The sequence below is a fragment of the Lissotriton vulgaris genome, chromosome 2_1 (assembly GCF_964263255.1).
Source record: "Lissotriton vulgaris chromosome 2_1, aLisVul1.2, whole genome shotgun sequence".
Lineage (NCBI taxonomy): Eukaryota > Metazoa > Chordata > Amphibia > Caudata > Salamandridae > Lissotriton > Lissotriton vulgaris.
The window spans coordinates 406,833,374-406,850,029 of NC_141687.1; the positions used below are offsets into that span (position 1 = coordinate 406,833,374).

The 16,656-nt window shown below is 42.8% G+C and overlaps 1 protein-coding gene across 6 annotated transcripts in view; it reads left to right on the forward strand.

The window, feature by feature from the left end:
- Positions 1 to 16,656, forward strand: part of ABI2 (abl interactor 2) — an 868,092-nt gene that overhangs the window by 693,373 nt on the left and 158,063 nt on the right. For all 6 annotated transcript variants that reach the window (XM_086955293.1, XM_086955294.1, XM_086955290.1 and 3 more), the window contains one exon: positions 8,797 to 8,955. In XM_086955293.1, the coding sequence (XP_086811419.1) occupies positions 8,797 to 8,955 (159 nt within the window). The remainder of the gene's footprint in view (positions 1 to 8,796; positions 8,956 to 16,656) is intronic.

A 16,656-nucleotide genomic window follows, 5' to 3' on the forward strand; every position in this document is an offset into this window, starting at 1 on the left:
CAGTCAGGAGCTACCCTCAAGGTACAGAGATCTCACAGACACTTCTGTTGAGTGTGGCAGCTTCTGTTTGCATAGAAGCTGTAGGTCAAGGCATCAGGTAAGGGTCTAGGCCTGATGAGGTCTAGCGCTCCAAAACTGTGTGTACAATGTTCTGATCTCAGTTGCTAACTCAACGGGGGCTCAGCTAGTACAAGCTAAAGTCGCCGCCGCTTCGGTGAAGTGACGGATTGGACATACCACACATCACATATCAAAACATTTACACAGAGACTTGACAAGATCACACGGAGTACAGCAGGGAGCTTGTACCTGTTCAAGTGAATCTTGTTCATGCCATGTAACGTTTGTTGCAGCCTGGATTTTCAGGCGAATTCGCCCGGGTTATTTTAATTTCCTGTATTGGTTTAATTTATGCAGAAAATCTGCGGCTGACAGCAGGACACCCTGTGTACCCTCATGAGAGGGTGGTCCCTTACTGCCGTATTCTGACATACTCCACATAATGCTAGTCTACGGGACCCCCTGGGAGAGTCCCTCACTTCCGGCACTTGCTCGGTGTCTGGCAGGTTGAAGCCCTATTCTTATATCTGCTCCGTCAGTTGCCAAGTTTGGTAGACAAAGATACCATCTCAGGGAGCACAGAAGGGGTGGTCTATGCCAAACCCCAGGAGTCTTTACAGCAGAACCCTTGGATGTAAGCGATGGCGCCCTGTTAGTCCCTATGGGGGTTGCAAGCCTGAGCAACCGGGGGCTTGCCTAATGATGCTCTGCCCCTAAAAAGGTGTGAGTAATAAATCTGGACTGATGGTCAGTGGTATTTAAGGGAACAAATTTCCCAAATAAAATTGTAGCACGGAATGGGGTTGTCCACAGTGCCGTTTGGCTAATCAGGCAGGTAGGTAGGCCGGGGACTCATCACTGTCTACCCTTGGATCGCCCGTAACTCAACCCACCACATTGGAATATTTCATTCATGAAATAAAACTGCAACAAACTGTTTTTCCACCAAACCATATGTTGTGTGATTTACTTAATTCAGTGTAGGCTAAGTAGCCATTTACCTTTATTTGTGGGGTAGGGTTTCAGATTTCGGCACTATGACTCTTGTTTAGTACATAAGGGGTGATCCTTCATGTGCAGTCTGTCTCTCAGGGGTGTCCTTCCCTGTCCCTCTAATCTCAATGTCTCCGTTTCCTTCCTCCTCCCTCTCAGCTTTCTCTCTTCCTCTCGGAGACCAAAACTGTACTGTTAAAAGGGTGGGTTCTTCTAAACAAAAGCCCCTTTTAAGACCCTTGAGAATATTTTATGCAGGCCCAGGTCCTTTGGGTTAATGAAGAGGGCTCTGAAGTGGGATGCAATTAGAAGAGGCCCTCGACCTACCTCTGAGGACTTCCAGGCGGCCGGAACCTGTAGTGCATCAGCGAGGGGGCTGGAGATCCGAAGGGAACAGGATGTTATGATACTGAACTTGTGTAGTGCACAAAGATGTTTGTTAGTGAGGTTTTGTTGATATGATCATATAATTCAACAGAACAAGAAAGATGAACACGTGAAAAATCCCTGCTGTAATTTGGACGCGTAACCTTTGCTGTCACATAGCCCCATTTTGTGTGCCAAAATAGCTGAGGAGCAGTTTCAGTTAGCAAATATGTAGTTTCGGTCCAAATCTTAAATGTGGACTCTCACGTACCTGTGTTGGAGGGCCATTGGTTTTTAAAAACATTTTAAAAAGCTTTAGTAGAGTAAGGTTTCATGTGCAAGTAACTACTAACGGGGGCTCCTCTGCTATGGCAGAGGAGCACCGCTCCCCAGCTGCCTCAAAACACACAAAAGAAAAAATAAAATGATAATAAACACTTTTTATTATTGTTTTATTTTTCCTTTCCTATACCGTGTCTTTGAAGTCATGGCCAGGGGGGATGACAGGCTGCAGGAGGAGTGGTGGTCATGACGATATTACCGGCTGTCTCAGGTCGGCCAAACTGTCATGCGCACTGAAGCGGTCTCCAACCCCAGCTGCATTGCCGGGTTTGAGACAGCAGGCACAAGCTTCCAGTCTCGCTGGGAGTGCAAATTCGGAGCTCTCAGGCCAATCCTGATGCTTCTCTCGTGATGTGAGAGCTGTGTCATGATTGGCCACAGTGGAAATATTGATGAGCGATTTTAAATAGGGAATAAAGAGTTTCTTATGAAGCTTAAATATCTGAAAATTAAGCAGATTGCGCCAGATTTACAATGCTCAGTTTTTTTATGAGCATTTGTTGCTTTGTTGTGTATGACTACCTAGCGCAAGTTACCCTCCAGAATTCGAAGTGAGAGTGTGCATTTAGCAGTTGAATGTGAAAATATACGAGGTGCAGTTTTCTCACTTACTAAAAGTAAATATGGATGAATTTTATATAAAAGAGAAAAAATACATGGCGGATAAATGCTGACTGAAATGTTAAAAAAAGATGATAATCCTTTGACGCCATCAATCCTAGAATCCTAGCTGGGAATGCCATTAACACCCTCTATAAATTAAAGATGTTAGGTCTCCTTCATAAAGCCCACCAGGACTATCCTTATTTTTGCAGCGTGAATCTTTTGGATTCACATGCTGTGGATTATTCCCCCATCTAGTGGTTGGGTCCAGAATTGTAGTATTTCTTCAGTTTCTTTTGTGGGCGTCGACATACCACCATTTGTTGTCCTTCTGTGACTGGAAGCTCCGACATTTGGTCGTCTTCTTCAGATTCTTTTTTTCCGCCTTTTGGTCTGGATCGTCACGGAAGGAGCTCCAAGGATTTGGAGAGAAGAATCCATGAAAATTGAAAATATTAGTTCTATAGGTCAGCAAGACCTACATTAGACGCTAAACTCGTCGATTCCAGCATTCAGCGTATGCCGAAAGGTGAAAACAACAAATCTTCTACGAACTACCGGAGAATGCGCATGCATGGGGCTCCCTGCGCGAAGTAATGGACAAAGACGCCTTTAAAGTTCTACAAAAATTGCACCACAAGTACGCACAGAAAGATCAGCATCCAGTTTGCAACCTTTGCCTCCCGCTCGATAACCAAAGTAAAGACTGCAACACGTGCTCGGCCTTTACCCCGAAGACGTTGAGGGTGAGAGAAAGGCAGAGAAATGCCAACTACAACATGCAGGGACAGGGCTCTCCACCATCGCTTTGAGTCCTGTGCCTCTTCAGCGAAGAAGAGGACAATCTCGCAGAAGGGCCTGAAGTTGACGAGGACACAGACGTCCTGGTCATAATGATCGAGAAGAAGACTTCTAAGGGGGTAAGAGATACGTCGGCCACGAAAAAAGTTGAAGAGTCATGAAAAACAGACTCAAAAGCCTCGAGAGGAGCCTCGGCGTCGAAGCAGTCGACGACCGCAGAAGCATCCAAAGATAGGCAGCCTGTCGGATCCTTAGACAAGGACTCCAGAACGGCATAGACCCTCGAAAATTCGAAAACGTTGAAAGGCGGACACGATAATTGTGCTTCGACGTAGACAACGGAGAGATCGAAACAGGCTTCCGCGCACTGATTGGTGTCTGGAAGAGCAAAAGGAAGGCCGAAACTCTCTGCATCGAAACACACGCAGCTGAGGTAGAAAAGAAAAAAAGCGCCTCGAAGCCGAAATGGCGAGCATACTACAGCACAAAAAGGATTTTGACGACTGCTTGAAACAAATCAAGATACCGCCGAAGGCTTCTACAGAAGCATACGAGGTCGTCGAGGAGGCACAGACTCCAACAATACTTGAACCGCTCGACGAGCAAGAGGAAGAAAATTACTTCTTTGACGAAGAAGGGGACGGGGACAAACACACATATGTGGAGTCGGCGGCCTCGGAGACTCAGGACTTCCAATGGCAAGATCTTGATGCAGAATCACCGGAAGAGGCAATTGATACATATCCCTCGAGACCCTCACCGCCTGATGACACTGGAATGTACAATCTGTTGATAGAAAATGCTGCAGAAACTTAAGGAGTGTATTTGGAAGAGGAGAAACCACAGTACTGATTTCTGTTGGAAACCTTGATGCCAATATAATCAAGAAACCAATTCCTCCCAATGCTATCAAGTGTGCTAGATCAAGGAAAGGAAGCATTTAAGGAGCCTGCTACATGCAAGGCGGTCACACCAAGAGGTGAAAAGAAATACAAACATTCCTCAAAACATCCTAACTACATCAAAGGGTCAATGGCGGCTGACTCTATTATCACTTCCAAAGCAAGAAAAAGAGCAAATGTGCCAAGCACTACCGGCCCACCCCCAGACAAGGAAAGCCAGAGAGCATACCCAGTGGGAAGAAAGGTCGATAGAAGTGCTGCAAACCAATGGCGTATAGCTAACTCGAATGCGTTGCTGAACCGTCATGCATACCAACATTGGTAGGAGGTAGGGGATCTGCTGAAACACCTATTGGAGCATTTACTAAAGAGAGCTACCCACTTTGCTGAAAGATTTTTGCAAATGCATGCTTAAATTCAGCTCTGGATGCTGCAGAAACATCCCGTAGACAAATGATGATCGGCATCACAGAGAGAAGACATGCTTGGCTGCGAAACTCAGGTTTCTAGCCAGAAGTCCAAAGCAACATAATAAATTCACCTTTCAATGGAGAACAATTATTCAGGAGTGTGGTGGATGTCAAGCTAAATCAATTGTAAAAAGATGATGACACAGCAAGGTCGATGGGCGCTCGGCAATTCAAAGGCATGCGTATGGGCACCCCATCCAGGAGACCAACAGGTGGATGTGGTCACCAACCAACTCCATAACACCAATTATACCAACAAACATACGAAGGAACAAGCCAAACTCCCCAGCTGGGGCAACAACAAAGTTGGCAGTACTAGCAGGGAAGACAGTCTTTTATGGGCGCCCATGGGGAAGGGGCCACCAATAGCATAGAGGTGGTCCACAAACTACCACCGAGTGACTGCTCTCCGAAAAGGGCACACTTAAAGAAAACATCATAGAGTGTACCCACAGCATTACAACCTGCACAAACTCAACAGCTGGTATACGAACAGTTCACTCAACACACCACCTGTGGGAGGAAGACTAAAATGTTCCTTCAAGAATGATACAAAGTAACAGACAAATGGGTGTTAAACATAATACAATTCGGTTACTGCATAAAGCTAACCAGACAACCACCCAACAAAAAACCAAATATACATTCACAAAATAAATTATCTCAACTACAAGAAGTGCAGGAACTTCAAGCAAAACAGGCAATAGCACAGGTGCCTCACAAGGCAAGGAACAAAGGCATTTACTCCACATACTTCCTAGTTCTAAAAGTAGATGGGACACGAAGCCCAATATTAGACATAAGGTTCCTAAACAAGTACATAAAGACACAAAGGTTCAAGATGACAACGCTGCAGGAGGTGATTACCCAATTGCAGCAAGATTACATGGCAACCATAGACTTAAAGGACGCCTACTTGCACATCCCCATGAACATAAAACACAAACACCTATTAAAGTTCGTAGTCAACAAAACACACTATCAGTAAAAGGTGCTAGCGTTCTGACTCAAACTGCACCAAGAGTGTTCACAAAATTCCTAGCAACAGTAGCCACACACCTAAAAGATGGGGAATTCCTGTCTATCCATATCTAGACGACTGGTTAGTAAGAGCAAGCTCATACCGTCGCTGCAAACAGCATATACAATAGGTGATACAAACACTAGTTCAGCTGGGGTTTTCAATTCATTGGGAAAAATAATCACCAGAACAAGTAAAGGTGTTCCTGTGCGCAAACTTAAACACAGTGTTAGGGAAGGCATTCCCAAACAGCAAAAGAACTTTAGCCTTGCTGAAAGAGACTCATCTCTACCAGAAGGGGCATCACCTGACCGTGAGGACAGTGGGAAGGATACTAGGAATGATGGCGTCATGCATTTATTTGATTCCCAACATCCGTCTAAACATGAGATCGTTTCAAGAATGGCTTCAACAATGGTCACCGTCAACAGGGGGTTGGGAAGATCTAGTGGTTGTTACACAAAGAATTCATCAGGAGATGGCATGGTGGAACAAGACAAGCATATCACGGTGCACAGCTTTCACACAACCAACCCCAACAGTGACCATAACAACGGATGCTTCCCAAAAATGGTGGATAGCACACATGAACAATCTCAAGGTGCGAGGATTGTGGACGCACCAGGATGCAGTGAAACACATCAACTTTTTATAGTTGAAAACAGTGTTATCAGCCCTGAAAGCATTTAAAAAACAAATCTACAATAAGAAAGTGTTGATTCAAACAGACAACACAACGACCATGTTTTATATAAACAAACAGGGGGAACTCAGTCTCTAGCCCTCTCTACTTTAGCCCAAGAAATTTGGAAATGGGCAATCCAAAAGAACATAGACATAGTAGCGATACACTTACCAGAGAAGAACAATATCGAAGCAGACAGACTGAGCAGACAAACATCATCATCCCATGAGTGGGAAATTAATCAATAGGAACTCAAAAAGATTTTTTTTAAATGTGGGACTCCACAAATAGACTTATTTGCTACACCCCACAATGCAAAATGCCCAAACTTCGCATCCAGGCAACCGTGCAATCAGTCCCTGGGGAATGCCCTATGAATAAACTGGTCAGGGATATTTGCTTACACTTTTCCCCCGATCCCACTATTTCACAAAGTAATCTTCAAAATTCAAAATCAGTCACATGACAATGATTCTCATTGCACCACAGTGGGCCAGGCAAACTTGGTTCTCTGAGATAATGGAAATATCTCATGGAACAATGCACAAACTACCAAGAAGGTAAGACCTATTAACATTGCAAAACGGAAGGGTAATACACCCAGAACCAGAAAGCTTAAGCTCAGCAGCATGGCTCCTGAGGACTTGGAATTTGCGCTCCTCAAACTACCCAAAAGTACAATGGCTGTTATCAGGGAAGCAATAAAACCAACAACAAGAAAATGTTATACTGCAAAATGGAAAAGATGCACACAGTGGTGCCTTAAACAGCTCACACGCCAAATTACTAAAGAAAGAACAGTTATAAAGTACTTGACTCATTTGCTGCATAATAACCTAAGCTACTCTTCCCTAAAGGTGTACTTAGCGTCAATTGTAGCATACACAAGAGGAGAAACAGGGAGCAGTTTCTTCACTTCTCATGTGGTCAAAAGATCCCTAGAAATAGCTAAAAGAATAGCACCACCAAAATTGGTGCCAGCACCCACATGGAATCTAAATATAGCTCTAACACAATTAATGAAAGCACCATTTGAACCGCTACAGAAAGCAATGCCACAAATGCTCACTCTATAGACCGCTTTCATATTGGCAATTACATCTCTACGCAGAGTTAGTAAACTATAGGTTCTAACATTGCAGGAACCCTACTTCCAAATACATAGTGACAGAGAGGTCATGAGAACAGATCCACATTTCATGCCAAAGATATCACAATTCCACATAAATCAAACAATACATATTCCAAGTTTCTTTCAAAAGCCGAAGACAAAAACAGAAAGAGCTTTGCATACACTGGACGCTGGAAGAGCGGTCATGTACTACGTTGAAAGAAGCAAGTGGTACAGAAAGACAAAACAATTCTTTTTTTCCTTTGCTAAAAGCTTTTTAGGAAGACCAGTAACCAAAAAGTACCATCGCCAGATCGATTGTACAAACTATTCAATTATGTCACAAGCAAGCAGGTGAAGCATTACTAGGATCGCTAAGGGCTCACTAGACAAGAAAGAAGGCATCTACAATCGCATTTCTGGCAAACACTCCAATTCAGGACATTTGCATGGCTGCAACGTAGTCTTCCATACACACATTTACAAAGCATTACTGTGTGGACATCCAAATAAATAAGGAAGCACAAGTGGGACAAAAGGTCTTACATCATCTATTCACAAACCAACGCTCATCTTCCACCCAGCCACCACTGTACTAGCAAACCGCTACAAAATCTATGCACAGCATGTGAACCCAGAAAAGATTCATGCTGCAAAACAAATCGTTTCTTACCTGTCCGTATAGTTTTGCAGCTTGAAGAATTTTCTGGATTCAATAGAGAACCCACCCTCCTCCGCCAGAAAGATGAGACCGTAGGAAATATATAAAAAGAAGGAACAATAAAAAGTGCAAAAAAAGAATACGAAGATGGCGTGGTGGTATGTCGACGCCCACCCAAAAAGAAAATAGTAAACGAAGAAATACTACAATTCCGGTTCCAACCACTAGATAGTGGAATAATGCACAGCATGTAAATCCAGAAAATTCTTCAAGCTGCAAAACTATACCGACAGGTCAGAAACTATTTGTTACTTTGCCCCAGGGCATCATATAATATGAACCATGACGAGTCCTCGCTTTTCAAAAGGAAAACTACTGTGCATTTCTAAAGTAAAGCTTAACACGTTAAATGGCCAACTAGCAAAGCCAAACTTCTACTAAAAATCTGAAATATCACTGTTATTCTGGTCCATGCAGCAGAGGTAGATAGGCTGGTGATCAGCAACCAGCTATATTTTTACCTGTGGAGTTCGCTATGTAACTCTTGCTCAGTTAAGAAATTGGTAGCAGTGGCTGAATTGGTAATGAGGTAGCTATCCTAACTTAATCCAAGGTTAAAGAACTGTTTTTGTCTATATCACCCACTGCCTGCTTTGTAATAGAACATTGATTTATATTAATGGTCATCACAGGAAGAGATTACATTTATCTTGAAAGAAATGTTTACAAAGAAACCCTAGCATCTGTAAGTGATTGTCTTGTCCGTTTCATCCCAAATCAGGTCATCCTGCTCAATTCTACAGTATGAATAGACCAGTGTCTCGGCACACTCCTCCAACTATAGGTGGATCCTTGCCCTACAGACGCCCCCCATCCATCTCTTCACAACCGAGTCTTCAAAACCAGATGAATGGAGGCCCCTTTTATAGCCAAAACCCAGGTAAGGCTGGTTTCACGCAAGTTACCTATAAATAACCAGAAAGTTAACATTCAGACAAGCAAAGTATATTAAAAGTATAAAGTTCCCAAACCATCTGAAAATGTAGGTCATTAACGAACTAGCCAAGTGAAGTGCACAACATACAAAATGATAATTAAAAAGTAAACACATTTTCAGAGACTTTTGTAATGAATTCAGCACTTTTAACAACGGACACAAACATTCAATAATTTCTAAGAAGCTGATTGCTGAATTACCTAAGGTTATCCAGAATTGAAGTGTAACCCCTTCCGTGCCATTGTTGGATTCCCTGGATATTTTTAGGTCGAGCCTAGCAAGTACATGCGCTGCTCCGCGAGCCATGCTGTATTGAAGTATGTAGTTGAAGCCCCGCCCACTCTCCGCCCATATTTGCCATTGGCTTGTGTCATTGTCCTTCGTAAATGTTGGCATGTCTGTAAGCACTATTTTCTTTAGTGAGTTTCTCTTACTGCAGGAAGGTCTATCGTGCACAGTTGTGTCCCCCAGCTTGTTTATCTAACTCGTAGCAAACAGGAGCTCTTCAGGGGCCATGGAGACAGGAGCTACTAGTCGATGGCTTCAAGCATTCGGAATGCAATAGGTCTCGCATTTGCGAGAGTTTAAGCTATTGGCATTGTAAATGACAATGCCTTTTATTTATGTTCTAAAAACATAAACTGAAATAAAAGGCATTGTCATTTACAATGCCAATAGCTCAAACTTGCTTAAATGCGAGACCTATTGCATTGCAGATGCTTGTTTTTAAATAGTGCTGTACATTTATAACACCCTTTGTACTCTGAAGTCCATTTGAAATTCAGATGCGTCCCTATCCCACAATGCTTGTTAGTTTGCTTTTAGAGGCATAGATATGCAAGCAGTACTCTTCTACAGATTCTGAAGAGGCTAGAGGTTCATTGCGAGTCTGAGGAAAATTACCCTTCTAACAAACCAGTATTAGAAGTAAGTGATGTTCTCTTCTCAAAGAAGTGTTTTATTATATTGTTGTAGCATTTAAACAGCGTTTCACACCAGGACCATGTTTTACATTGCATTATCGTTGGACCTCTATGGGATATCTTGGGTGAGATACATGAGTGTTAGAGACATGCTCTAAACATGGTGTGGTGGCATTGCTGCACGTAAGCAGGGGCGGCCTTAGGCATGTGCAAGCTGTGCACCTGCACAGGGCCACCAAACCCCAGGGGCCGCCACGCCAATATATATCCTTAATATAATAATCCTCTGAGGATGGATAAATATTTGCGTGGCGGCCCCTGGCAGAGATTTGGCGGCTTCTGGCTCTGTTCCACTTCCTGACCCCTCCCCCCTCCCTCCTGAGTTCCGGGGGGCTCTGCCCCACCCGGACCCCCTCTTCCGGGGCCCCCTACCTACGCTCCCTGCCCAGGGCCACCATGAGCCTAGAGCCACCCCTGACGTAAGCAATGTGAAGAGAGTGAGAATAGACGCAGGTGTGCAAGCAGATTTTTATCTTCTTTAGAGTGGTCAATGTATTAAGAAGAAAACCACAATTAGTGGGATCTGTGAGGCTCAAAGTAGTATAATATATGGATTGCCCTCAACTGCCGGGTCTGTTAAGCAATAGGAGCAGTATATGTGAACTTCAACCAGGAGTTAAAATAGACCGGTTAGGGTCGTTGCATTTAGGCTCTGACCTTGAATTCAATTAAACGCTTCTATTTGAGATCCTTATTTCATTGGTAGTGCGCCAAGGACTGCCAAAAACAAATGGAGCAAAACATGTGTTTCCGCAAAATGTAATGCTTGTCTGCGTTGAGTGTGAACCCAGTTGTTAAATATTCTTCATTGACATGCTGTTTAAATAAAGCTTTAATTTCACTTAGTTGAGCAAGTTACGTCTGTCCCTTTCGTAGACTTTTGATCATTTATCTCCTAGTGTTTAACATTTTCTGGTTAAAACTGGGGTATACGTCTTGGGTCTGGCTTGACAGCAAAGTTTAGGCTTACGTTATTATCAACAGAAAGAGCTTTCAAAAGTAATACTAACGGAGACGTGTAGGCTATGCTTGCTTTCCTTAAGTACCGCATTTTTGTGGGCAGATATTGTGTTCTTCCATTGCAAAAGATTGCTTGAATCGAGCTTTTGACTTGTGGAAAATCATATGCTCAGTACAGCATGACTGTACCTGTTGCAGTGCCAAGCCTGCGATCAACGCAAGTAGACTCACTGTCTGTTATGAAACGTTCTAATAAAGACAGTAGGTCTGAAATATTTATTGCGCAAAACATATGTTAAAGTCAAAAACCAGTTATGGGTGATTTGTTATTACTTTCTACTACAGCCTGCAGAGAGGTATTTTGTACCATAGAATATCAAAGATCATTATAGGAGATAAAGGATTTGGTGTTGGTTACCCTGTCTGACAAAGCACAGGGCAAGGAGGTTTACCCTCTGATAATCACTGTAGGCACCCTTACGAGGGGTAGTATTTTGTGTTATCAGATGTAATTTTGTATACATTTTTATGACTGTATCCATGGTGGTTGTTTTGTTGTAATGCCTATGGGCAATACAATAGACTTGAGATTTATAGGATGAAGCACCAATGATAAAGGTTATAGACCTGATTGGTTCACTAGGAAAAACTTCTATAGTATAGCCCTTGTTTGTTTATAATGGAATGATTTGACAAAAGCAGTATGATTGGCTTATTTATTCTGAAACCCTATTACCCTTTAATAGTAGATTACTACCACATCTGTTACATGCCGTATGTTTGTTACATTAAATCTTAAAAATGTCTGCAGTAAGCAAGAGTTTTGGCATTTTGTACACCACCACCACCCCTTTCATTTAAATTTTTTTACAGCATAACAGCTCCACAGACCTAGCATTTTGTTTTAGAAGAAAGATCATGCTCTGGTGGCCTTTAGATAATTGAAGGACCTGCTGATGTCTAAACAGTTGTGAAGCATTCCATTGATAGAGAATTTCATAAATGGAACTGAATTTTTGGACACAAACCTAAACTGCTGCTGGTTGCGCAGTGACCATGAGATGGATATAGAGAGAGGGCAACAGTTTGGAGACACTGACTCAAATTAGTTTTTTTACAGAATTCCACAGTGCGTCCTCTTCTGCCTTAAATGTATTCATTTCTGGTTATCCTCCATTATGAGTTTTAATGCCACAACTAAACGTACTTGCTCACCTGTGGAGAAGTGTGGCTCAATGGTTAGAGCGGCAGACCCTGATGCAGAGGCCTAGCCCGGGACCAGGGTTCAATTCCCCGCCTCGGCGGGTCTTGGGCTCAAAATTCCGCGGACCTGATAATTCTCGCCTCGGTGCCTATTCTAATCAAAGAGTCCCACTCTGCAACTCTGGGCAATAGCTTGCTTAATCTCCACAACGGCCCCCACAACGCTAAGGATGCCTGGCCTTCACCCTGGGGGTGCCCAGGAGTGGACACCTCACAGGGAAAGCCATGACGGGTTCCACAGCGGTATTCGTACAAGCGCCTTGAGACCCTTGCGGGTGAGTAGTGCGCTATACAAGTATCCATTTACATTTACCTGTGATGTGTACATTATTAGTATTAAACTCAGTGCTTTGTTTACAACCGGCTGCATTCTAGTGCCGGGAGATCTTGTTTGTTATTGGCACCATTGACACAGTGCTCCTTAGTTTGCATTCCTTCTGGAAAAAACAAGCTGGTCTTCCCTGAAGTCAGGATCCTCTATGACATGGTCTCTTCTAGGACCATAATTTGAGTGACACGCTCACATGTACTCATCTTTAGCAATATACTTTGTCTCCCCAGGCATCAAAAACAAGGCTATTAATGACAGAACTGAATTTTGACAAGTTTTATTTAGTATGTAGTCATTAGGATTTGATTAATTAGAGTATAATTGGAAGCAAGAGCTGCATATAACTCCCAAGTTGACGCAAAATGGGATCTTTGGCACCTCACCAATGGCCTTATTGGATCTATGTCTTGCCTTGTGCCATCTCAAGCCTACAGTTCTATGCCCGTCCCAATGGGTAAGGAGTCTCGGTTAAGACATGTATATTGTCCCATTCAACTCTCTGAAAGGTGAAGGAGCCTGTATTTTCTTGCCTGACAAATGTCACATTAGGATCCAGAGTTTCTCCAGCCAAAGGTCTTTGCAAACCAGGTCTTCATACACTGTAGCAGACACCATGTTTTCCTGTTGTCATTGCCCATCATTCAAGTTGATCATGATCCTCCAATGCAGTAGAACTCATAATCATATTTACCCCTTGTTTGTGGTTCCGTATTTAGTAACTATGTAGAAAACACGACAATTATAGTAAAATGGATAATAGATTTTAGTTACTCATTCATGGGAAGAAAAATGGCTTTCTCATTTTAGAAACATGGATGAGTATTTTGTACACGGTGCATTGCAGACTAGCGATTTGTCATTTTAAATTGTGAATTTTGCATGTCAGTCTTGTTGATACCATTAGTTAATATAAACGAAGATTGCATAGCTCATTTGTCTTCCGAGAATGATTAGGCATCAAAGGAGGTTAGGTGTGTTTTTTAAAACATTTTAGATCCATTAAGTGGAGAAATCAGGATAATTTTCATATGCATAAGTCGCGGAGTCAGCTGAGTGGCAATTAACCTCCCTCTAAAGAATTAGTTATTGGCATTTGTATAGTGGGTACTGCCATTATAATGGCAATGTTGCTCTTTCTCAATCCTAGTGCCTTTTCTGGGGGTACTATTAGTTGATTGTGTGTGTGTGTTGCTCTCTGAGAGAAGTTAGTAAAGAAATTGTTCAAAATTTAGTTACGAACTGTCTTTTGTAAATCACTGTGAAATTAAAATGAATTTGATCTTGAAAATATTGTAATCTCTTAAGTGCTTTGCTGGATGTGTCGACTTTGTGCTCTTTGGATTGTATAGTTGGATGAAATTATTTCTGTGCATATCTCACTATCCAAATGGGTAATTATGAGGTAGCGTGCACATGGGGGTGTGGTATGTGTGCACTGCTGTCTGTATTGGTAGGGCTTATAATAGTGTGGTGTGTGACACTGCTGCTGGTTTGATACCACTTTGCCAACCGTATAGCTTTGATGGTTTTATCTCCACAAGAGTGGAAGTAGTGTATCTTGAGTGTGATTTCTGACAATAAAACTGTGCCAAAACGTGACTCTGGTGAAACACGTTTGTGGCTTACGACTCCATGTGTCTTCCAAAATGCCTTAAAACCACTATTCATAAATTCATGAAATCCCTTGATGCTTTTTAATACCCAAAGGGCATTGTTTTATATGATGATACAAGTATTTGTAACTGAGTTTAATACTTGAAGCATATCTGTTTATATTAGACCTGTGCATCTCTTACTGTATAACAGATACCATGTCCTCCTTCTGTGTTAGGACCAAACCTGTGTATTTCAGTATTTGTAGTCTAGATTGCCACTGTGGTCTCACTTTGCACTCTAGTCGAACTTTGTTTTTTAAGTTATGCTTGGGAGCAGAGGAAAGTACCTTTAAGGCTATTCAGTTAATATTGAAACCATGCATTCATACCCAATTACGCCGTCCCTATGTTTGCATGGTTTTGTCAGATGCTATCGACAATGCACTAAACACCTGCCTGGGGAAGGGTTTTACAAATGCATATGAATCTAGAAAAGACGCCAATCCTAAAAAAAAGAAAATAATCTTACTGAAAAGTAAACGTTTGTCCTTAGTTCTTGTCAGAATATGGCTTCAGGGAGCAAGCAAACGTTAACTTATTCTGCTGTACAAGTCCCTAAGCAAACAAAATGCAGGCACCCACACATTGCTGCTGGAATCTTTTCATCTCTCCGTTTAGAAATTTTGTTTTTGCCCTGCACACACAAACCGAGGGCCAAGCTAAATATTGATGCATTGATAATTATAAATGTCTGTATCTCCAGCCTCGGGAATGAAGGCTATGCACTTGACCTATCTGGGGAAGTTGTCCTTTCCACAATCAGGGGGCACACAAAGGGATCCTGCTTTGCCTCTTATAATTACTACTGTGAGCCACACTTGAGGCTAAATATCACCAGACATCCACTCCAACATTGCAGAGTATCTTTTTCAATGTTAGCGCCATTTACCCCTAAATTGCCCCATATTGCATTGTTCATGAGTAGGGCTCCCGGTTTTATGGTATTTATTTTTTTGCCATTTCCGTCTGTATTTATCCATATTTATTTTTTGGGCATTTTTTCTGTATTTATCCACATTTATTTTTGCTGCAAGCAAGACGCTGCTACAGCTAGTATATTTCCGCATTTATTTAAATTGACAATGCACACCAGCGCCCGGTTGTTATTGGTCAACACAATAACTTCATCTGAAAACTTTCCCATTGTAGTACAAGCACATGTGCATTTCAAGAGACTTTGCGGACATTGAGGCTCTTTCTGGTTTGTTAATGAAATGAAGACCACCCCATAATAAGTTAATCAGAAACACGTCTAACTACTCTGTCAGACAGTGAGTGTGGGATGCCACAGGACGGTGTATTTTCTGCGTTTGGGCAGCACACTTGAAAGCGTGTATGGCATTCCGGTGCATACATGTTATTTTTCAATTATAATAATAATAATAATAATAATCCACATTTGTAAAGCGCACAATCACCCGTAACGGTCTCTAGGCGCTGGGGGCCGTTGGGAAGATTAAGCAAGCTATTGCCCAGAGTCACATGGTGCTGGGCTAATCTGCCGCCGGTGCCGGGGATCGAACCGTGATCCCCAGATTCTGGAATCAGTCGCCCTAGCCGTGGCGCCACACCTCTTCCACCATAATTTGAGTGACACAGTGAAACAGTCTGCATGAAGGATTTCATATTCAGGACTGGTTCTGTAACAAAGGCACATTCTTCTGTCGCCTCACTTTAAACCGAACTGTATCAAACGCACACCCACAGCAACACAGCTTGAACTACAAATGGAGTCCCTTTCACCCACTCATCTGTGCGGAGCGCAGTAGCTTTTACTCCTCTAACGTAAAAGTTCGGTTGCGCTACATTTATTGTTAACGCCTCGATTCTGGGAGGACAGCTGTGTGCCGCTGCATTGCTAATTTGCATGTGTGTGTGTGTTGCAACAGGGACCCTCAATGCTGCTGGTGAGCATGACTCGGCAAAATGTGGGCAGTGGCGAGCTTACCCGCTGGCAAAGGCAAAACACGCATGTCTGGCAAACATGCACAAGATCAAACATTCTGGAGAATACCGCCCTAGGTTATCGCTACGTGCTGGGGCGACTCTTCCTTTTACTGCCAATTGGCATGTTACACTACTATAGATAATTAACGTGTTTTTTACAACTAGCAGAGTTTTTAAACCGAAGAAAAACTGAGGTGCAAGCTGGAATTCCTTAAACCATCGTAATGTGTGCGCTGTATATAGAAACATGCACTTTATTCATGATCGTCAAGGGGGTCAACATGCCTTTTTGAACAAAGTACATATAAATGTGCGGGGGGTGGTTTGGCGGATGTGCAAAACGCATGTGAGCACACAGATATAACCCCCTGCAGCAGCAGTGACTGTGCTATTGATTGTGTCCACAGGAGGAGGCCTGTGCACTGCCTGGCGGCTTCTCCTAATGGCCGCTTCATACGTGGGATGGGCAGGAGCGGCTTCAAGGCATTTTGAAACGAGGCCACAT